This window comes from Phacochoerus africanus, chromosome 9 (genome assembly GCF_016906955.1).
Source record: "Phacochoerus africanus isolate WHEZ1 chromosome 9, ROS_Pafr_v1, whole genome shotgun sequence".
Taxonomy (NCBI): domain Eukaryota; kingdom Metazoa; phylum Chordata; class Mammalia; order Artiodactyla; family Suidae; genus Phacochoerus; species Phacochoerus africanus.
In genome coordinates this window covers 94,745,572-94,768,260 of record NC_062552.1, presented here as the reverse complement: position 1 = coordinate 94,768,260, position 22,689 = coordinate 94,745,572, and the positions used below count along the sequence as shown (strand labels likewise).

The following is a 22,689-nucleotide window of genomic DNA, read 5'->3' as shown; positions in this document are numbered from 1 at the left end:
TGCTGAGGTCCCGTCCTGGCAGCCTGGTTTGTGGTGAAAGGCCTGGCGACCTTGGAGCAGGAGGGCATAGGGATTGAGGTGTCTGTCAATCACTAGCTGTAGCACACTGTCTTACAGTTCCTGGGGGTGGGGTGGGGGGTGGGTGGGGAAAGAGCCTCAAGACAGGAGCCATTTAATCTTTGACATTCGAGATCAGGATCTGTTTTCCTCATATGGTTCTCAGACACTCCTGAGTGCCCTGTTTTAATGTGTGAATTGCTTAGCATTTCTTTCTTGGTGGACAGCTAAAGTGGAGAGACTGAATTAGCAGTTACAGAGAACAAGATATCTGTCTCAACTTCCCAAATAGTCCCTGGCTATTGGAAATTAGCCAACTCATCTTCAAGAATTCATGGGAAATGTACATTTAATCAGCTGCAAAAATTCAGCTTGGTTTTCACAAATGTTCCATTGAAGACCACAAGCTCTCAAAAGGCACCTCAGTCAGAGGGAGACAAATGACCACAGTCTGGAAACTCTGTAGCCCCCACCTCTTTCAGGTCCATCAAAATCGTTCTCACCCTCCAATGCCCAGCTCTCCAGGAACACCTTCCCTGATTGACTCCAGCTGGATAAAATGTTCCCCCTTTGGTCCTTGTAGCCTGTGGCTTGGGTGGACATCTATATTTTATTCTGCTTTATGTTATAGTTAGGAGAACATAAGTCTTTTCCATTCCCTGTAATACACTGCCCATCACTTTTCTTTTTTTTCAGCTTTGCCTCGGCATTTGGTGTATGTTCAACAAATTCTGAGTTGTTATAGGACTTTGTCATTCTTCACTGCCTGATACCTACTTTGTGTACAGCGCTCTTTCGGGCACTGACAGGAAAATAAGCTAGGATAAGACAAGTCTAGCCTCCAAGGCATTTAAAAACTTCTGAAGGGGGTGCAGGTACAGAGTGATTTACAGAGGACATCTTGAAGGTCACCAACAATTTGGGTCAAAGAGGTCCCAATGCCCAAGGCTGGGAAGATTCCATGCCTGGCTTTGAAGGGGCAGATTCCCCAGGCCTTGCACTGAACCCAGCCTCGAAGCTTCAGCTGGAAACCTATGGCAGTAGGAGGGGTTCGCTGGGTGTTCTGCTGGAAACAGATGAAATTATCCCATGGGTCACCAATTGATTTATTTGCTAATTGACTGGCCCAGCCTCGGGCTTTAAATCCAAAGAAATCATTTCATCCTTTATTAAATACTGCATGAATCTCACTCTTTGTTCTGCAGGGCCCTACACAATATACCAGTGAAACTTGAATTTACACCACAATAGGTGTACCGCTAATGACCTTCCAAATGCCACTAATACCATACATGTTCCGCTTCTCAGTTGGATCCGAACCTGTCAGTGAATTCTGAGCCCGTCGACCTCCCTCTGACACGAGAGCAGACCCACGCCCATGCCCGCCCCCAGCGCCCCCATCTTTCCATGATTTCATTTCTGAATCAGTTATTCTTTGGAGACCCCAATTCCTTTACACCTACTCTTTTTATTTGGTGGACAATACTTTATTCGGAAAGGTTCCCTCCTGTAATTACAAATCCTGTTAGTCATCCTCCTCCTCTCCCCAGGGGGATTGTGGGCTTTAATTAATTAATGTGGTTAAACTGCTTTGAGGTGCCTAGTTGAAAGGTGCTATATAAGTGCAAATTATTATTATTATGGCTGTTGCCATCCCATGGAGGCAAAGCCTTCAGCCCCATGCATCTAGAGACCTGAACAAAGGCCTCTTCATCTTTACCTTCCCTGCTAGGCCTGAGACGGCGGACTCAATGGTAAGGGAGGGAGGGGCAAATCTGTAACCATCTCAACAGCAATCAACTAATTAATCCCCATTATGTTGGCTTCCGTTTCCTTCTTCCAAGCAGCTTGGTCCTGTTTCATTTCACAAATCACGCCTCCACCAGCTCTAGACAAAGGTCATAGGGTCCCTATGGCCTCTGTTGGTCTAAAGGGAAAGAAAGAGAGAGAATGAGAGAGAGAAGGGGAGAGAAAGAATGGTTGAAAAAATGTTGCTGTCATGACATGCACGAACTTCTCACGAGCAGTCTAAATAAAACTCCTGACAGCTGTTCTCTGACACACATACCTGTCTATTAGCCAGGGAGCCAATGGCCTCGCAAACCAGAGACACCCAGAAACCTAGCACAAGTGTGGCTAAGGCCCCACAGCCCTGGCTTGACTGCTGATGGCTAGAGACAAAAGGGGAGCCTTTCTGGGCTGGGTGGGAAGAGGTCATCCAAAGACTCGGGGGCCTCCCTTCAGCTTCCTCCACTACCCCCAGGTTTCCCCTGAGAAAGCCAGCTGCCATCTGCAGCCAGGAAGCCCTCACAAAGACTGGGGGCCATGATTTAGATGTTTTGTGCTACACCTAGCACACCCCAGCCGTTAACAAATGCCCTGGACTTCCACGGTGATGGTAGCCATTGAAAGCAGCCCGGTGGGGGAGACTTGGCCTCTCGAGGGGACGCTGCTGACCAAAACGCTCCTGACAAGGTTGTGCCTCAGACCCTTTGTTAGTGTGGACGTGGGTGAGCTTCAGGGGGTCATGTCTTCATCTGCCTCCATTTATCCTCCCTATTGAAGGGCTCCTTCAGGACATCGGTCAGTCTCTGTGGGAAGCGATTTGGAGAGCAACAAAAGAACTTGGGCCCTTTGGGGGGCCTTCAGAATTCAGTAAACATCTGGACACGGAAGGCCAGGTTCTCAAGCAATCTAGCTGGGGAGACGTCAAAAGAGAGAAAGAGCCGTGTGTGCAATGCAAGCTCTTAGTTCCGTGGCGACATGTGTTGTGGAAAGACACAGACGCCCCAGTAGGTGGAGAGGAGGCTTTTTCAAAAGCTCCCCTATTTGTCAGTTTTTGTGAGTGCAGTGTACTCTTTGTCAGGTCTCATGGCATGTGTGAGGAAACAGAAGTTTCACATGGCTGGGGAGCCTGTGATGGATGGCCTGATTCTATATGTACCATGAATGACCCAAGGTTGCATAAGCCTGTCCTGGGAATTGTTGTTAAGCATTTCTGCTATCCTTGAGGCTTGCAAAGTACTTTCCGGTCAAGGTGATTTGTTGGATTCTCATCATGAGCACATTTTAATTGACCAAAAAATGAAGTACTGAGGCTAAGTGATTGACATTTCATCACATGATAAGATTCAGGATCTGAACTCTTGACTCTCAGTGTTCCTTTCATTGTTGAATCAATCCATTTAGAACACATTAGTCAGCATGATTCAACATTAGTCACATGGCACTAATCAGCATTCCCCAGCGTGCCCAAATCTATTCTCAAACGGTAAAAGAAACTGGCCTCTGTCAAGAGACAATGGAATGTCCTTTTTGTCAGTATTCAGGAGCTGACATCCAGTTCAAGTCCCATGTACTCTCAGGGACCTTCCTTAGTCATCCAAGATGGATTGAGTCAATTTCCTCTATCCTTTCAAATCCCATTGTTTGAACCTTAATAATACGTGTGATAGTTTGCTTTTTTTTTAGCCGCACCCATGGTGAGCCAGGGATTGAACCTGTGCCATAGCAGTGTCTTGAGCCACAGCAGTGACAACACCAGATCCCTAACTCACTGAGCTACCAGTAAACTCTATGTGACAGTTCGCTTTTGGCTAAACTTATTTTGTTTTTGAGCTAACTAGATTCTGAGCTACTTAGAAAAAAAAGAATCATTTTTTTTCACCCTATATTCCCTGAGCACCACAGTTCATAAACAATAAATGTTCAAGAAATACCTGCTTAACAGAACTCACTAAAATGGAGCTTAAGTCTTATTCCAGAAAGAACTCCAAGTCCTTTTGGAAGAGGTTTTCAAAGAAAATCAACAACCTGAATTGATTGAACATCTTTTGGTATTATTATCTGGACATTTTCACAAATGCAAATTATTAACTCTGCAAAGACAACCAAATGGCTTCCTGGTTTTAAAAGAGGAGTGTGGATCTAGTCTAACAGTAGTCTAGGCCTTGGATTAAAAATTTTTCTCAATATAACCTTATTCTCATGGAAATTTATTCCTTTTTTTTTTTTTTTAAGTGGAGACAGGAAAAAATATTTTGGAAAAAAAAATGTGTTTGGCCTATGACTTTCGAAAAAAATTCACACCCTGCTTTGTGCTATAAGCACTAGTAGCACTTGTTCAAATATCTTTCTTACATAGTGCACAATAGTGAAACACATACTAAAGTTGCTGCTTGAGCGAGATTCCGTTTTGGGTGGGAGACCAAGATTTTTGGATACTGATCCTTGGTGGCCTTACTGACTGATACTCTGCTCTTCTGCTCTAGATTCTACTAAAGAAGGTCCTGATGGCATTTTAAACATACAATATTTATGTTGCATTTCAATATTATGCAACAAACTTAGTCCCTAAGGTCTGTACTATTGTACCCTGGAGCCTAATCTCTGTAACTAAGCTCCTCTGAAAGAGATGTGTCACTGAATATTCATCTCCCCTTCTTTTTCATGATCATACAACTCCCATAATGTAGCTGGGTACAGGGCCACCCAGATTAACAACTATATCTTCCAGTCTTTCTTTCCATATAGCTATAGATTGGCAGAAATAACGTGTGTAAGTCGATAATATCCTTAAAGGAAGGGGTGGCCCTTTCCTGCCACCAAATTGCTACCCTACACAACTCCTGCTACTTGGATGGAGGACAGGATACTGAACCATTTTGGACCATGGCAATAAAGGCAATGATGGAGCAGTGAGCTAAGAGCCGCAATCCCTGGACCAACATATGGGGCCAAGGCGCCACACCATCTCCGGACTGCATTCTTCCATGATGCTATGTGAGAAAGCTATCAACCTCTATCTTGTACACCACTGTTAATCTAGGTTGTGATTCCATCCAGCCAATCTTATAACCCAACCATACTTAAGAAGTTTCTTGAGGGATCATTATATCAATGTGATTGATCCATCTTAGCTTAGAATTTCAGGATTCAAAATTCAGGATGGACCTAGAGTCTCCCAACAGAGGCTTGTGAAGCCTGAAAGGTAAGTCGTCACGGACTGCCATGATGGAAGACGAGGGGGCTCAAACTCATTTCTGACTTTATAAAATCTTAGGAGCCCAGGCTGAGGGCTTGGAAAGGGCTACAAATACAATTTTGAAGCAGGGAACATCACTTCACCTTTCTGGAACTCAGCTCCCTTACCTGAAAATAAGGATGATGAATGGAACAAAAACATCCCTTTCCGGGAAGGGTATATAGTTAACTTTAGGAGGAGTAAAGTAATTTTTGTCAGTTAATCATGTAAGCATAGGCACAAAGCACATGCATTGTGCAGAAGATCCTCCTAGATGCTATGGGCAGCTTACATCCCAATGGCAGAGGCACAAAAGGGATCCATGATGAATACATAAGAAGATTGCCCATGGAAACATGACAATAAACTTATAATTATACACGGCTACACAGGAATTGGTCCACTACCTCTGGTAGAAGTGTAAATTGGCAAACCTCTTTGGAGAGCAATTTGGGAATACAGAGTAAAGAGAAACATGTGCATCCCCATTCTACTTTTTGATATAGACTGGAGAAACCCTCACACCTGCACACCGAGAAACGAGTGCAACCAGATTCACTGAGTTAACAAATAATCAAAATTTCCTCCAGTAAGGGAATGGGTGACATGTGGTATATTCATGCAATGGATACGGATGCCTCCGTTAAAATAAAAGAACATGATCTACGTGTATCGACACGGATATGCTGCAAAAACACGATGCGAAGGGGAAAAAGCCAGTTGCGGAATGATGTGAACAATAAGCCATTTATACACGTCCAGGATGCACTCCAAACAAATACGATGTTTGGGTTCACATATATGTGGGAAAGTTTTTCAGAATCGGGTAGGGATATGTATCAAACCCTAGGGGGCTTTTGGTGTTTGTGGAGGAGCATAGGGGTGAGAGGGGAGGGAGTAGGAGGAGGTGCGACGGAATTTTGAATTTTGGCAAGTTTTATTCCTGTAATTTAAAAAAAAAATCTGAAATTAGGAGTTTGGGATTAACATATACATACTGCTTGCTATATATGAAAGAGATAAATAGCAAGGACCTACTATATAGCACAGGGAACTATATTCAATATCTTGTGATTACCTATGGTGGAAAAGAACATGCAAAGTACATATATGCCAATATGAAAAGTATATATATTAATATGCAAAGAATATAAAAGTATATATATATATACACACACACATATATATACACCTTTTCTTTGGCCACACCAGCAGCATATGCAAATTCCTGAGCCACGGATCGAACCTTTAGCACAGACCTGAGCCACTGCAGGGATAATACCAGATCCTTAACCCATTGTACCACAAGAGAACTCTTATATATTATGTGTGTGTGTGTGTGTATATATATATATATATATATATATATGCCCTAAATAATTTTTCGGTATATGTGAAACTAACGCAACATTGTAAATCAATCATACTTCAATTTTAAAAATTTGAAACAAATATCAAGATGTTAACGTGTTAATTCTGTGTATTAGACTCAAGGATTTTGCTGTATTATTTTCTGTACTGTTCCGTAGTTAAAATATATTTCCCACACTGGAAACAAACTCTCTCTGAGGCTAACAGCGAGAGTCAGAGGAGTGACAAAGCAGAGGGCCCGTGTGGGCCGATGTCATGGAAGGAGGGACAGGCAAGCAAATGCTGAATGAGAAGAAGAGCCTCTGCAACTGGCAGTCCTGCCCCCTCTTCCTGGGGCAGTGCCTCACTGAGAAGCAGGCTGAAGCAGCACAGGACAGGGTGACAGGCCCCCTCTGCCCCCTCTCTGTGGCGTGTGGGAGTGAGTCCATTCTGCTGCACGGACTCCCAGGACTCTCTGCCCAGGCCCCACAAACCTGCCAGGCTGTGCCTGGTGCGTGGATGATACTGACCAAGCAGACGCCTCCATACCTGGGCGGAAACAGATGGAGAATCTGCTGGTCACTTTGAGTCCACCAGGCAGAAACAGGGGCTCCTGGTTCTAACTGAAATCAGATGAACTCAGATGGTGGTATTTGAGGGAAAAGAAGTTTTCAATGAATCACCAGCTGGCTCATGATGAAGAAAATGGGGTGGAAGAACCCAACCCAACTTTGTGACAACATGTTTCAAAAGCATGTGATCAAACAACCATTCTTGATTTTACAAGAAAGATAAGGTACATAGCTTTTTTAGCTCTTAAAAAAAAAAAATCACTGTTTCTTTGCTTTCTGGTTTCTTCTGAGTCCCTATAGTAGGTGGTTGGAAAAGAGAAAACTAGCTTTGTTTCCAGAATCTTCTCCAGACCTATCTCAGGGTGTCCTGGGGTTCCCAGCCCTATCCCCAAGTTTATTCTGCTCATAGAATGAATAAGCAATGAGATCCTGCCATATAGCACAGGGAACTATATCCAATCACTTGTGATAGAACATGATAGAAGACAATATGAGAAAAGGAATGTATATATATGTATGACCGGGTCACTTTGCTGTACAGATGAAATTGCCAGAACATTGTAAATCAACTATTCCTTCACTTAAACAATATTTTAAAACTCCTAAACTAGTAGAGAACAGCACCAGAATCCAGATTCAACCTGCCTTACCTGGTCCTGATTTAAAATATATATATAAAAGCAAACAATTCTGTCCTGTTGAGAAACTAGTCCATTGTCTTCTGCCACGGTGAAAACAACTTGGTTTTTGTTCTTGAAAGGCTTCCTAGATTCCTGAGGAAGAGTACAGGGCAAAGGAAGCGTGAACAAGGAGAAGCCCGCCAAGTCCACGTCTGCCTTTTCCCAGGCCAAAGCGTCCTAGAATACCTGCTTCTTTACCAAGTCCCCAGACCTTTACTGCCAGGAGCCCCATGAAAGCCAGGATGGCTCCGGGAAAGCCAGGCCCTGGGTTTTCCCTGGGCCGCCTGCAGCATCAGCAGTAGCCTGGCTGCTTTCAGGTACAGAATCTTTATCTTGGCCCTGACGCAGAGGCCCAGGGGCCCCAGCTGTGTTCTGGGTGGCACAACATGTGTGTGCTGGGGAAGCAAAGGATAGCACCAGAACAGATGTGGCTCAAGTTGGAGCTCACGATACCTGCTCCCTTTGCTTCCGAGGACCCAGTCCATGAAAGCCCGTTCCCAGAGCCAAGTCCTGCTTTCCCCCTCCACTAGGTCTCGCCACCACTTAGCCTCCCTCTGGGCTGGTCAAACCTCTAAGCTTTCCCACTCAGTCAGCACTGGGATTTCATGGTGAATTCTGAGAACAAAAGGAAAAATGGATGAATGGGAGCTTCTCCAACACCCCTCCACCTTCCCTACTTCGGTTGCACAAAATAGTTGACCTATCCCTCTGCTGGGACCTGGCCCCTCTGAGACCGAACCATCAGGAAGCTGGGGGCTGTGAGATCCTTCTCTGTTGGGACCCAAATATTTCCAGGGGCTGGGGCCCAAGTACTTCCAGAGGCTTGGGTTCAACCAGGAGAGGCCAGGATCTGGGACCAGTTGGAGACAGACAAAGAAGATGTAAACAGCCTTGTATCACCATGGTAACAGCCTGAGCCAGGCGGCCTCCTGAAGATGCTGGGAGAATGGGTTTCCTTTCTTTTTCTTTTTCTTCTCTTTCTCTCTCTCTCCCTCTTTTTTTTTTTTTTTTTTTGGCCAAAGGAGAATAGTTCCGCTTTCTATTTTACTACAACAATAGCACGGACTGGCTCCTTCAAGTGTTTCAAAAAGCAGCCTGAGAAATCTCTAACCAGGCCCCTCTGTCTCTCCAGCCTGCCGTTTTATTGTCCCTCCCATCCCAGCGAACAAAGGGGCAGGAAGGGTACGAGGCCCCCAGTTGCCGGCTGTTCTCAGCATCCTAATCCTTGAGCACTGGTGAGGGGAATGGCCTGTGGAGCCGGTAAATCGAAGTCTGGCCTCACCTTTTATTTGCTCCCTCTGCTTCTGCACTCAGGAGCTCTCGTCAGGTATTATAAAACCTCCTGGCTAGCGGGCCGGTAGGAATCCTGGGGCTTGCCAAGGGGATAAAAGGCACCTAGGGATCATTCCCACGTTCACGAACAGCCCTGCCCCTCCCCCCCAACCCCCCCCCCCCCAAACCCAGGGTAGCCTGTTTGGATTGCTCTTTCCTGCCACTCCAGGCAAAAGCTCCATTACAGGGACTGAATGTTGAGCCACGGTGCTGGGCTGGCAGTTTCCTGGGCAGTGGGTACCACAGGAGCTGCCCTCGCTCTCCCAGCTCTTCCCCTGCTCTGTCTCTGCATCCTTTAGACATGGATGCTGCCCCTCCTCTCACCCCCAGGCTGTAGGCACCCACCTCCACACCACCTGAGGACTACTGTGCCAGAGCAACCCCTCACACAAGAAGAGCTTCTGGGCCTTGCCTTCTGGTACCTTTCCAAGGTTATCACCCAGGGATCAAAAGTGTCTTTGCTTTCAACCTGGGGAATTGTGCAGGTGCGTTTTAGCGCAGTCATCTGGTGAGATGGGGGGAAAAATAAGCTTTTATGTTCCAGTTGGTGGAGATCTCGAGGGTACAACTCACTGAGCTGTAAGCGAAGGATAAGGACACATCTCCTAGGAGAATCAGGGAAAGCTGAAGTGGGAAGGCCTTTGGAGATCACCCAGGCCCAGGCCTACAACCCAAGGAAGAACAACATTTTGCACGGCTATCCTCTCACACGAACTCATAATGCACGCACACACACACAATCACACAAGAAATACTTCACGAAAACAGTGCAATGAAGCGGGCTATAATCTGTTATTTTCTGTTCTTCTGTATTTCTTTTTTCTCTTTTACTGCTGGTTGTGGTGAGTCCTCAATTTTATTTCATGACCCACAAATGGATTGCAAAACAGTTTGCAAAGCCCTGAGTCCAGGTCAGCATGGTCTTTTTCAAGCTGACAAAACTAGAGTGCCAGAGATTTTTCTCAAGAACACTCCAGAGCTGGAATGGCAATCCAAGGTGGTTTCTCTAATAAGGGAGGGTTACCCATTTTTCTGAGGATCAGAGCTCCTGTTTGTTTTCCCAAAGTTCTGGAAGCACATGGCTAGAGGGGAGGGGATGCCCAGAGGTTTGTATTATGTGGCATTCCAGATAGGGGACAGAAGGGTTCTCTTGCCTCCAGAAAACCTCAGAGAAGGTGTAGCTTTGAAAGCAAACAGGCAAGCCCTGAGGTCTCCCAGACATTTTATTTATTTTTTTGTCTTTTGTCTTTTGTCTGCACCTATGGCATATGGAGGTTCCCAGGCTAGGGGTCTAATCAGAGCTACAACTGCCGGCCTACGCCAGAGCCACAGCAACGCAGGAACCAAGCCGTGTCTGCGACCTATGCCACAGCTCATGGCAACACCGGATCCTTAATCCACTGAGCGAGCCTAGGGATCAAACCCGCAACCCCATGGTTCCTAGTTGGATTCGTTTCTACTGCGCCACGACAGGAACTCCTCCCAGACATTTTTTATTTACTGGTTGGGCTGCTTGCATCATCGGACACTTTCTTGAATGTTTCTCTTTCCTGAACACACAGCCCCAGGTCAGCCTCCTTTAGAAATCCACTTGCTCTGGTTTTCCAACTTTTTTTTTTCTTTTCTTTTCTTTTTAGGGCTGCACCTGTGGCATATGGAAGTTCCCAGGCTAGGGGTTGAATCACAGCTGTTGCCGCAGCCATGGCAACACCGGATCTAAGCCACATCTGCAGCCTACGCTGCAGCTTGTGGCAATGCCGGATCCTTAACTCCCTGAGCAAGGGCAGGGATCGAACCCGCATCCTCATGGATACTAGTCAGGTTCTTACCCTACGGAACCACAATGGGAGTTCCCCAACTATCTCTAACAGTCTTTCTTTGCAGTTTTTTAACCTCTACCAATCATTGTAGTTCCAGTTTCTTCTTTCCCTAAACAACTTCCTCCTTCCAGTCAAAATCATGATCTTAGCAACGAGAGTCTGAAATGCAACTCTGTGAATCTCGTCGCCACAAATATTATCCTAAAATGTATGCAAATAAGACCAGGCTCTCAAAGTGTTATTTTACCAGAATGCCCACTGATGGGGCTTCAGGCACCATATTAAGGCTCTCCATGCAAGCCATCTGGGCAGAACTGGCTCTTTTCCTCCTGAAATTATCTTGTAATCTTTCAGAGAATTTCTTGAAATCTTCATCTAAACTTGCTATTTATTAGACTTCTAATCTTTTAAGAAAGGCTCTAAAAATGAAAAGCCAAAGGGCACACTGTGCACTGGGTAAATACGAGGCCAGCTTTCTGATTGCTTATTACTTATACACCCTTAGAGAGTCTCTAACAAAGGGGCCTGCTGTTTGCTTTGCTTAATCTGGTCTTAAAATCTCTGCTTCTTTGTCAGAAAACAATATTTGCAATTGTAAAAAAAATATTTACCAAGGAACTTGGATAGCATAAGTCAAAGGCTAAGAGCCAAAGGTCAGTAGTTCTTACTCCCAAACTTCCCTGGGCCCGAGTCCCTGCTGTGGAGCTCAGCTACACCAAACAAGCCTGCTGCTTTCTGGGCCCATTAAGAAGTGGACATTTTAAAAGGACAGGAAAGGGGAGGCTGCAGCCCGCTCCTCAGTCAGAAGCATTGAACCACCCAGCCTGCCCCACAAAAGTCCTGCTAGGTCTTTGCGATGCAGTCTGTCTCTATGGGGTTCTCGCAAGGACTCGCCCTGTTTTACAAACTCGGGAAAATACTCAGCTTACAAAATCCTAAAGGGCAGATGGTCCTCCCCTGGGCAGCCATGATTTTGTGCTTCTCCTGCAGTTCGGGCCAGATGTGCGGCTATGCAGGAGGGTAGGGCCTCCTGCCTGACAGTGGGGACCCTCATTCATCTACAGAGCAGTGCTGGACATCTGACCCTGTAGGCTAAGCTCAAGGGGGGTTGCATTTACCCTCTCACGTTCATTGTTTTCTGCAGACCTGCCCTCGGATGCCTTTCCTAACCACCCAAGGATCCAACATCTGGGAATGATGACTCTCAATCCACTTTCTCCCATTTGCCGGATTAGTTCTAGGTTGTGGCCTTTGGGGTGGGGTGGGATGGGGGCTCTACCATGAGCCAGAACTTGGGCCCGTGTCACAAAGCACAGGCCTGTAAGGCCTGGGCCCCAGTGGGTATGTGAGCACAGCAGGAAGAAATGGAGGAAGCAGGAGGCCGAGGAAGTAGCGCTCACGGAGCCCCAGAGGCTGCCGGCCCCAGTGGTTCTTCAGCCCGCTAAGGAAGAGGGCTCTGCGGCAGTGCTGGGTCCTCCACACTGGGTCAGAGACTGACCGCCTGGTCCCTCACCCCATGGGATCTGCACAGAGGACAGGGAGGTGGCAGTTTCTAGACTGCCCGATTTGCCCTGGCTCTTCGGTTTTCTTACTCTGTTAGGAAATTCTGTCCCCCACCTCCACCTCTGTCCAATTCTTGCTACAAATGCCAATCTCTTTTATTTTAGGTGATATATCACTGGCCAACTCATCTTGGCCTTGGCTTCTGTCCTGAAGGAGCTTCTATCAGGAGCCCAGCAGTAATTATCACCCACAGTGGGCAGCACTAAGCATAATCAGCTCAAAGAAATGGCTTCATCCAAGGATCTTACCTTGAAGAACCAGGCCTTCCTTCTCGATGGTGTAGACGAATGTGGTGAAGGGTGCCAGAGGGGACTTGGCAACGAGAATCTGCACAGAAAGCATAGTTGCTCCGGATTAGTCCTGAGGAAATATCAGAGATGAGCCTCTGGGCACTCCTCTTCCCACTCCGAGGCAAAATGGTAACCTGTGACTATAAACTGTGAGGCTGATGTATTTTTAATTATTTTCGAATCAGATGAGTGTTATGCCGTCAATCAACTGATCACCTTGGGAAGCTGTACATTGATTCCAACTATTCTACCACTGAATGTCGCATTCTCGAGCCAGTTCGAGACATGGTTCCTTTTTACAGCTCATGCTCAAACAGCTACTTTTCTGCCCACAGACATATTTACCCTGCTTCTCTCATTTTATTCATACATTTAGGTATTTTATTAAAGAAATTTCAAATCTACCCTTAAAGGATAAAGATTTAATATCATTGCAAATGTTCAAAATAACTTGCTACACTGGGAACTATACCTAGTCACTTATAATGGAGCCTGATGGAGGATAATGTGAGAAAAAGAACGTATGTGTGACTGGGTCACTTTGCTGTACAGGAGAAAATTGACAAAACACTGTAAACCAGTACTAATGGAAAAAATGAAAATCGTTAAAACAAAACAAAACAAAACAAAACAACTTGCTAAAGGCAGGGCCATGGCAGGTCACTTTGTTGGTCCCAACTCTTCACCAAGTCGCTATTCAGACCCTTTGCCGCGTGACCACCTTCTCTCTTACTTGAAGTGTAGAGTACTTCCCATGGCCATGCGACTTGCTTTGAATAATAGGTTGTTCCAGTTCTTAGCCGAGGCCTCAAGGAGCCTCACATAACTCCCCTTGTTCCCTTATGCTTCTGCTATTGCCAAACAAAAATGTGTTCAAGCTAATCTGCCAGCTCAGAAGGAGATGGGAGAGGGGGAGAGAGGGACTGGGAGCCTGGGACTGGCACATACACACTATTGTATGTGGAATGGACGATCAACAGGGACCTGCTGTGTAGCACAGGGAAATCTACTCAATGTTCTGCGATAGCCTATATGGGAATGGATGGAGGTATAGGTATGGCTGAATCACTTTGCTGTACAGCAGCAATGAACACAACACTGTAAATCAACTATACTTCAATAGAACTAAATTTTAAAAAACTGTTAAAGTATAGCAATATCAATGGTACTGCAATAGAAAATATTTGCTGAAAAATAAGGGAATATTAAATTAAAAAAGGGGGGGGGTGAGAGAGAAGGAGGATGAAGGACACCTGACACAGAGAGCTGACCAGCCAGGCCCAGTCTAAGGAGCCGACCTCCAGGAGATCCATGTACTCATTAGTTAAATGCTTATAACTGTATGTATGCCTCTGAGATTTTGATGTGGTTGTCATGAAGCCTTGCTGCAGTGAGAAATGATGATATACCAGCTAACCTAGCATATCAGAGAAATTCTGAGCAATGGCATTCTCCCAAGAAGATACCTATTTTAAAGGGGACGGTCATTTGGTCATTAAAAAAATGACTGTCATTAACACCCATGATCACACTTCATAGGGTCCCACAGAACCTCTAAGGACTGGCAGAATTATTGTATTACAACATTTATTCTGGAGCTCCCATTATGGCTCAGCAGTAACGAACCTGACTAGTATCCATGAGGATGCGGGTTCCATCCTTGGCCCTGCTCAGTGGGTTAAGGATCCAGCATTGCCACGAGCTGCAGTGTAGGTTGCAGATGTGGCTCAGGTCTGGTGTGGCTGTGGCAGTGGCATTGGCCAGCAGCTGCAGCTCTGATTTGCCCCCTAGCCTGGGAACTTCCATATGCCACGGTGCAGTCCTAAAAAACACATACATAAAAATTCTCCTGAAGGAAGATGAATATCAGTTTCCTGTTTTACAAATTAACATCATCAAAAAACAGTAACAGTGTGCCACAGAGCCACTTTGGTAATCAGGGAGGCAGGGGAAAAGGAAGAAATAATTTCAAATAACCAAAAGGCTTACATGGACTATCTCCATCTATCTCAATTCAACAATCATTTACTAACTGTCAGCTCTGAGAAATGGTGGGATAAAATGGCGAAGAATCACAGGTTGCAGTGGTGGAGTTTGAATGTGGGTTCTTCCATGGATCAGCTGGGTGCCCATGGCAAGGCCTGCGATTTTCCCCTAGGAACCACCCTTCTTCATCCTTTTAGTTAACAGCTCCCCAGGTTTCAACATTTTTCTGCCTCTTTTGCAACTACGTGTGGCTATGTGGCTAAGCTTAGACTAATAGAGTGTGAGTACAAGCGACAAGTGAGAGCTTCTGGATTATAACGACATCATAGGCTCTTCCCTTTCCCTTTCCCTCTTCCCAAGGGCAGGAACCAGCTTCACCAACATCCTGGGGGGTGATGAAGCAACAATGGGGGAAGGAAGCTGGGTGGCCTCATAAATTATCAAAGCCTCCCACCTGGGGTCTCCTGTCCACCTCAGTACAGAGCCAGTTGTCTGAACCACCGTATTTCCGATGTCTTTGTTACTATGGTGTAGCCTGAATTCTAACCAATACTGTGGTTCTAGGTAGTCTCACCTTTTAGAGTCTCAGTTTCCTTACAGGTAAAATGGGGATAAAAACACCCACCTAAATGAGATAATTTTGAGGCTCGAATGAAGTTTACAAAATGTCTGTGTCAAACTAAGAACATTTCTAACCAACTCACCACGTACGTTTCCCAAGGACCATCCATCCTTTAACTTTCACCAAAACCCAGTACACTTTGCTTTTACCAGAAGGATTCAACTCAAGTTGAATCTCAGTTTTTACAACTGCTTTAAAGTTATCCATATATACTTGCTCATCACTCTCCGAATCAATAAATAGACGGTATAGGTGGGCATTTACACCTTCATGGCAAAAACATCTCACCCTGAAAATTAAGGTAGAACTTTTCCGACAGAGAGGGTTTAGGGATGGTTCAATGCGAGTGAATGGATGCCCCTTGGCAGGGAACTGGCATGGGGGAGGAGAAGACAGTGCTTCCCAAGCTTTAGTGTGGTGTGAATCATCTGCAGGTCCTGCTGACATGGAGATACTAACTCATGAGGTTCGGAGTGGGGCCTGAGGGTCTTCCTTTCTAGCAAGCTCCTAGGAAATGCTAATGCAGTGGTCCATAGACCACATTCTGAATAACCAGGTTCAGAAAATTAGCCTGACTGAAGATTCTGAGATGGAGAAGCAAGAGATGGGAGTCCTGGAGTCAGTTGGAAAGCTATTGTGATCATTCAGGGATGACAGGACAAGAGCCTAAACCAAAGGTGTGTCAAAAGAAATAGGAAAAAAAGAAATGGAGAAGAGAAATATACATGTTTTAGATCAAAGAACAATTGAAATAAACATACCCCCAAACTCAGATCTTTATTGCCTGCATGAAAAAATTAGACACGAAACCCAAAGGATATTAATAAATAGTGTTTGATAAAGTATCACCCTATATTTTTGAAATTTTATTTTATAGACTACAGAATCTGAGACTCAGATAAAAAGTGTAATGCAATAAATGACGTCTGGGCCTCAGCCTTTTAGCTCAGTGGTGCTACCTCCACCATCTGATGGCTTCCTCTTCCAGGGAGCACACGTCCACTCTGTGAACAAACCCAGAGCCCCAGCCACAAAGACCTCATGTGAAGGGACCTCCCACCTGGAAGAACCTCCCTTTCAGGGTATCATGGTGTTGGGACAGGGTATTGATTAATACCCTCTCCCTCCCAAGCAGTGTTTAAAATGGGTTATCAAAAGGATGACTATAGGAAGTTAGAAGGAGGAAGTGATCAGTTATGTCAGATGAATCCTACTTCCTTTTGGGAAGGAAAGAATTTCCAGGCTGATAGAAAGAACTTCCAGACTGATAGATCAGAGAAGTACTACCAGCATGTACTATTTAATTTTCAGCCAAAAAAAAAAAAAAAAAAGTAGCAAATTCTCAATAGCCTCCTGGATAAAGTGGAGACAATTTGGGCTAGATGCTAATATTATTAAGTGGATTTGAAAGTCACCAAAAGATCATTTGCAATCTGGTGAGGGGGTAACAACCTCTAGTAGAATGACCTGGATTCTACCCTTGGTCCTATCATATTCAACAGTGTCCCTGGGTAAGGACACTGATGTATTCAACCACATCTTTATAAAACTTTTGGGATCCAGTGGGGAATGGAATTGACAAAAACTGCTACCCTAATACAGTTTGTATCCTAAAGGAGGCAGAAAATAATAAACAAAATGAATAGGTAGTGAAATATATGGCATGTTAGATGATTATACATGCTATGGAGGAAAAAAAGCAGAGAGAATATAGGACATGTACTGGATCAAAAGAGGGGGTCAATTTAAAATAAAATAGGACCTCACTGAAAAGGTATAATTTGGATTTGTGGCTGATGTAACTAAACCCATTGATGGGATGCTGAATATAGTTACAGAAGACCAAAAATGTAGAGGAAGAGTTAATGTAGTAGATTAGACAATCATTATATGAAAATAAATTTCAGTTTGGTTAGAATGTTGGGACAAATCCTACAAGTCTTAGGACACAATTTTATTGAAATATATGTAAGGCCTTGTCCTTAAGAAAAGAGGACCGGAGTTCCCGTCGTGGCGCAGTGGTTAACGAATCCGACTAGGAACCATGAGGTTGCAGGTTCGGTCCCTGCCCTTGCTCAGTGGGTTAACGATCCGGCGTTGCCGTGAGCTGTGGTGTAGGTTGCAGATGCGGCTCGGATCCTGCGTTGCTGTGGCTACAGCTCCGATTCAACCCCTAGCCTGGGAACCTCCATATGCCGCGGGAGTGGCCCAAGAAATAGCAACAACAACAACAGACAAAAAGACAAAAAAAAAAGACAAAAAAAAAAAGAAAAGAGGACCAAGTATTGGTTACAGAATGGGGAAGATGAGGTTTAATATTCAGAAAATGAGTTAGGTATTAGTTCACCACAGATCAGTACCAGTTGGTGGTGAGATGTGGTTTGCAAAAAATCTAGTGTGATCTAAATATAGATCAATGGAGACATAGTATCTAAAACAAGGGAAGTATCTAGAACAAGGTCCTGCTCTTCTCATTCGGCAAACTATGCAGGGTGCAATGTTTTTCGATTGGAGCCCAAATTCCTACTGGGAAACAAACAAGAGAACAGTTGGAGGTTGCTTCCATGTTTGGCTACCCTAAATAAGCAACCTAAATGTCTACTGACAGAGGAATGGACAGAGAAGATGTGGTACATATATACAATGGAATATTAGTCAGTCGTTAAAAAAAGAATGAAATAACGCCATTTGGGGCAACATAGATGGACCTAGATGTTAGCATGGTAAGTGAAGTTAAGTCAGATAGAGAAAGACAAATATCATACGTTTTCACTTATAAGTGGTGGAATCTAATAAAAATGATACAAAAGAACTTATTTATAAAACAGAAACACACTCACATATTTCAAAGTCAAACTTTTGGTTACCATAAAGGAAACCATGGGAGGGAGAGATAAATTGGGAAGATGAGTATAACAAACACATACTACTGCATATAAATAGATAATTAACAAGGACCTACTGCATAGCACAGGAAGATCTACTCAATAGTCTGTCACAACCTATGTGGGGAAAAAAGAATAGATACATGTACATGCATAACCGAATTATTTTGCTGTACACCTGAAATAAATACAACATTGAAAGTCAACTCTCCTCCAATGAAATTTAAAAACAAAAAGAACAGCTGGAGGAGAACTGTAAAGATGGTTAGACATCCAAAGCAGCCCATGACCACAAACACCTCAATGCAAACATGATGGTAAGAAGCCTGGGGTAAAAATAAAGTATACCTACTATGTACCAGGTGTTGGGTCCCCAATTCCACTATCATGTGGAAGTAAGACCCATTGTTTGTGCTTTCCACCCATCCATGCATACGCTTCTTCAAACCACTAACAATTACTGGGCATGTTCCCTGGTGCTAGGCACTGTTCTAGGTGTAAAGCACATAGCAGGGGGCAAGACAGATGAGGGCCCTGCTCTTGTGGAGCTGACATTTTGGTGGCAGAAGACAGACAATACAGGGAAGCCTTTAGGATTTGGGGCATTTTTTTACTTTGACCTTCTACCATGAGCCCTTCATTCTTGGGCACTCACTCATTTGTTCAGTCCATCCATCAGTAAACATTTATTGAGTATCTAGTATGGAGCAGAAGGATTCAATGTACACTGTATGAATTTGCACTATTTATTTATTTATTTATTTATTTATTTATTTTACTTTTTTGGGGCCATACCTGCAGCACATGGAGGTTCCCAGGCTAGGGGTCCAATCAGAGTTACAGCTGCCAGCCCACGCCACAGCCACAGTAACGCAGGATCCGACCTGCATCTGCGACCTACACCACAGCTCATGGCAACTCCGCATGCTTAGCCCACTGAGTGAGGCCAGGGATCAAACCCGAATCCTCATAGATCCTAGTCGGGTTCATTAATCACTGAGCCATGAAGGGAACTCCCAAATTTGCAGTTTTTAGAAGACTACCATCTAGACTTGCAGATATAGGGAACAAACTAGCAGTTACCAGTCAGAGGAGAAATATAGGGGTGGGGGGAGTGGGAGGTGAAAACTATCAGGTGTAAGAGGCTCAAGGATGTATTGCACGGGGAATGAAGCCAATATTTTGTAATAACCATAAGTGGAAAGTATAAAATTGTAAAAATTGTATAAAAATAGAAAAAAAAAAAAACAAAACAGACATGCAATCACAGATAGATCATTAATTAAATTTCCACCATTAAGATGAAAGAAAAAAGACTGCCATCTGTTTCTACCCTAATTTATTTCCCAGATGTATGTTCTGAATTCTCGATGGGATTGCAGAGATCAAGGGCATTTTCTTTGGTTCATTACTGTTATATTCTAGACACCCCAGTCCAGGGCTTTGCAGGCATGGTCTTTTCCCACCCCCCACTTTTTCCCTCTGCTGTAGGTGGGAAGGTTTCTCCCAGTTTACAAGTGAAAACCCCGGAGGCCTAGGAACTCTAAATAAAACATGGGAGGAGAAGCTGTCTTTCGGAGCTCATGGGCCTCTCCTTACAGATCCTCCTTTTACTTCCTTCCTCTCAGGTACCTATTGTGCTCTGAGCAAATAAGGTGTCAGCTGATCCTCTTTAGCACTAAAGTGACAAGATTACCCTTTCTGGTGTTTGCATTGTACTTTTTTTTTTCTTTCTTTCTTTCTTTTTTTTGGTGTTTGCATTTTAATATGACTCTCGGAAGAGAGTAGCGGACCTAAAATGGCGGAAGGTCCTACGGATGGTGGTGGGTCGGGGGACCTTCCAGGGATCCCACACTAATGATGATGGTGGAAATAACAACCAATAGATGTTATTCCTCACAACGACCCTTTGAGGTGGGTAGCTCAGAAGTACAGAAGACAGGTCTCCAGCCCAAGCCAACCAGTTCCATCGTCTGTATTTTGGGGGCAACCAGCAAGATGGTAGCCCCCAAATTGTCATGTGAGGGTCACTCCACTTCCATGGGCTAGTATATTGAATGAGGCAGAAAATGTAACAGATTAGGGCATTTTTTTCTGCTGCATGGATGCTGCACAAGTCAAGACAAAGAAGAGAACTGGACAGGGCATCCATGTAATTTGATTCAGCAGTTTACAAGCTTGCCTACTGCCAATCTTCTTTCTGCCCTACTTTTCTTTTTTCTTTTTTGGTCTTTTTTTTTAGGGCTGCACCTGAGGCATATGGAGGTTCCCAGGCTAGGGGTTGAATTGAAGCTGGAGCTGCTGGCCTACACCACAGCCACAGCAATGCGGGATCTGAGCCGCATCTTCGACCTCCACCACAGCTCATGGCAATGCCGGACCCTTAACCCACTGAGCAAGACCAGGGATGAAACCTGTGTCCTCATGGATGCTGGTCAGATTCGTTTCCACTGAGCCATGATGGGAACTCCTGCCCTTCATTCTGAATGTCCAAATCCTACCTATTCTTTGAACCCCATAAAAATGCTACCTCTTCCAGAAAGCTCCTCCAGCCTGAGGTACTCTCCCTCTGAGTCATCACCCTCTATTTGTACCTCTCAAACAGTAGTTACTGTTTTCTTTACCAGTTTATGGTTCCCATTACCTGAATCTCCTGCCATGGATTTGAAGGCAGAGATCTTCACCATCATGGCTTCTTCTGCTAGTGTCCCTGCCCTCTGGTATGGGGCTGTATATATAACAGAAGCTCAGTGATGAAATAAAAAAAACGGGTGACCCTCAGAAGCTCTGACATATCCATTTCGAGGATTGATCTGGCACCCCATCCCCGAACTTGGGGGACTTAGAAGATACCATAGAAAAGAGCAGTCTACCCCATCAATCACTGCCAAGATTCTCTGCCTGGGCAGGACCAAAGTCAAGTCTTTGGTTTCAGCTTGCTATAGCATCACATGTTTTTCCTGGCCTGATCCCACTTCCAAGAGGCTCAGAAAGTGGAAAAGGAGCCGTAGAACAGAAAGTGCTGGGCATAGGAACGTCAGGCTGCCCTGAGGATGGTGATACCTTCTAGGGATAGTGCCTGTGTCTTTTTAAAGTATAGGTATGACCCTCCTCTGGAGCCACCCAGCCTAGCCCTCCTCCTCCGAAGGGGGTGTCGAGAGACCGGTGTGGAGAAGACAGCACAAAGATGTCAGGAACTTTGGGTAGGATGTCAGGAACTCCAGGCCATCCTGGAGGCTGTTTTTACAGAGTTCTGGTCCTGGCAGGGTAGATGAGTTCCTGCAAAAGAGCCCCAGCTTTAGGAAAAAGTGAGTTTTCCTTTTGTAGCCCAGGGAAGCAGACATGAACAGGCAGCCATGTGCTGAGAGTAAGCTGGTCCTGATTCCTCCCCTTTCTCTTCTCCAATTCCTGTGCCAGGCAGGCTTCCTTTAACAGTGCTAATGAATCCTTCCTCTCTTTTATATCCGTTCCCTTCCCACCCATTACCCCGATTCTCATATTGGTTGGGGGCAAAGGGCAGAGTAAAATGAGCTGGCCGCGGGAATGTGTTAGGCAGAGTTGCTTCCTGTAGGGGCAGGTGCTGGGCCTGGCTTTCTTTCTATTCCTTTCTTTCTGTCTATGAGATGCAGGACCTCCACCAAAACATGTCCAGCCAAGAAAACTGGAGTGAGAAGCAGTTGAGATCGCTCAGAAATAGGACTTTGCATGCATCCACGATTTTTGAGCTTGCTAACTTTTTAACCCTCTCTGAGTCTCCCCCCACGATCAGCAAGATTAAGTGGTATCTGATGGACTCGCCAGCGATGGCGCTGCTCAACACATCCATTACTTTCATCTGTATGCAAAGGTCCTGCTGAGAAGCAAGGAAGCAAGCCCACTGACTCTAAAATCAACAGGATTCAACAGGGACCCTATTATCTCATTTCAACTGGATGCCTGGGCTAATAAAACCCATTGCTAAACTAACCAAACCTTTCCTCTAGCTGTGCCAAATGTCTGCGACAGAAATCCTCCATGCCAGGGATTTTCCTCCTTGTCCAAGACTTAGAAAAAGGTTGTTTTCTCAGCTGCTTTGAAGCCCAGGAAGAGAGCCAGGGAGGCAAACAAGCCAGCCAGTCTTGCATCAGATAATTCAACAGGCTTTTGATAACCTCAAGTCTTCTGTCCTTTCCCCAGGTTGAGCTGAACTCTCCAAGCCAAGGGACAGAAGGGCCGGAAATGCTCCAGACAGGAAGATCTCTGTGGCTGGAAGGAGGCCACAGGATCAGGGGGGCCTGAAGTATACTCACTGATCCTCAAAGGAATTCCCTAGGCATTGTGTTAAGAGAGCTGGAGGGAAAGGTGGCAGAGGTCCAGGGCCCAGTCCATATCTGGACTGTATACTGATTAGAATCTGCTTCATCACTTGGAAAATCGCTCTCCATGGAACACTGAAGCCTCGTACCAACAGCTTTGCAAGATGATGAGGGGAGAGTAGAGAGGGATTTAATGGTGTCTGAACTGCCTTCT

The 22,689-nt window shown here is 45.0% G+C and overlaps 1 protein-coding gene across 5 annotated transcripts in view; it reads right to left on the bottom strand.

The window, feature by feature from the left end:
- Positions 1-22,689, bottom strand: part of RAD51B (RAD51 paralog B) — a 760,911-nt gene that overhangs the window by 175,949 nt on the left and 562,273 nt on the right. For 4 of the 5 annotated variants that reach the window (XM_047797790.1, XM_047797793.1, XM_047797791.1 and 1 more), the window contains one exon: positions 12,646-12,724. In XM_047797790.1, the coding sequence (XP_047653746.1) occupies positions 12,646-12,724 (79 nt within the window). Of the gene's footprint in view, positions 1-388; positions 1,985-12,645; positions 12,725-22,689 lie in introns of those variants that run through there. The other variant, XM_047797794.1, reaches the window with a different exon arrangement.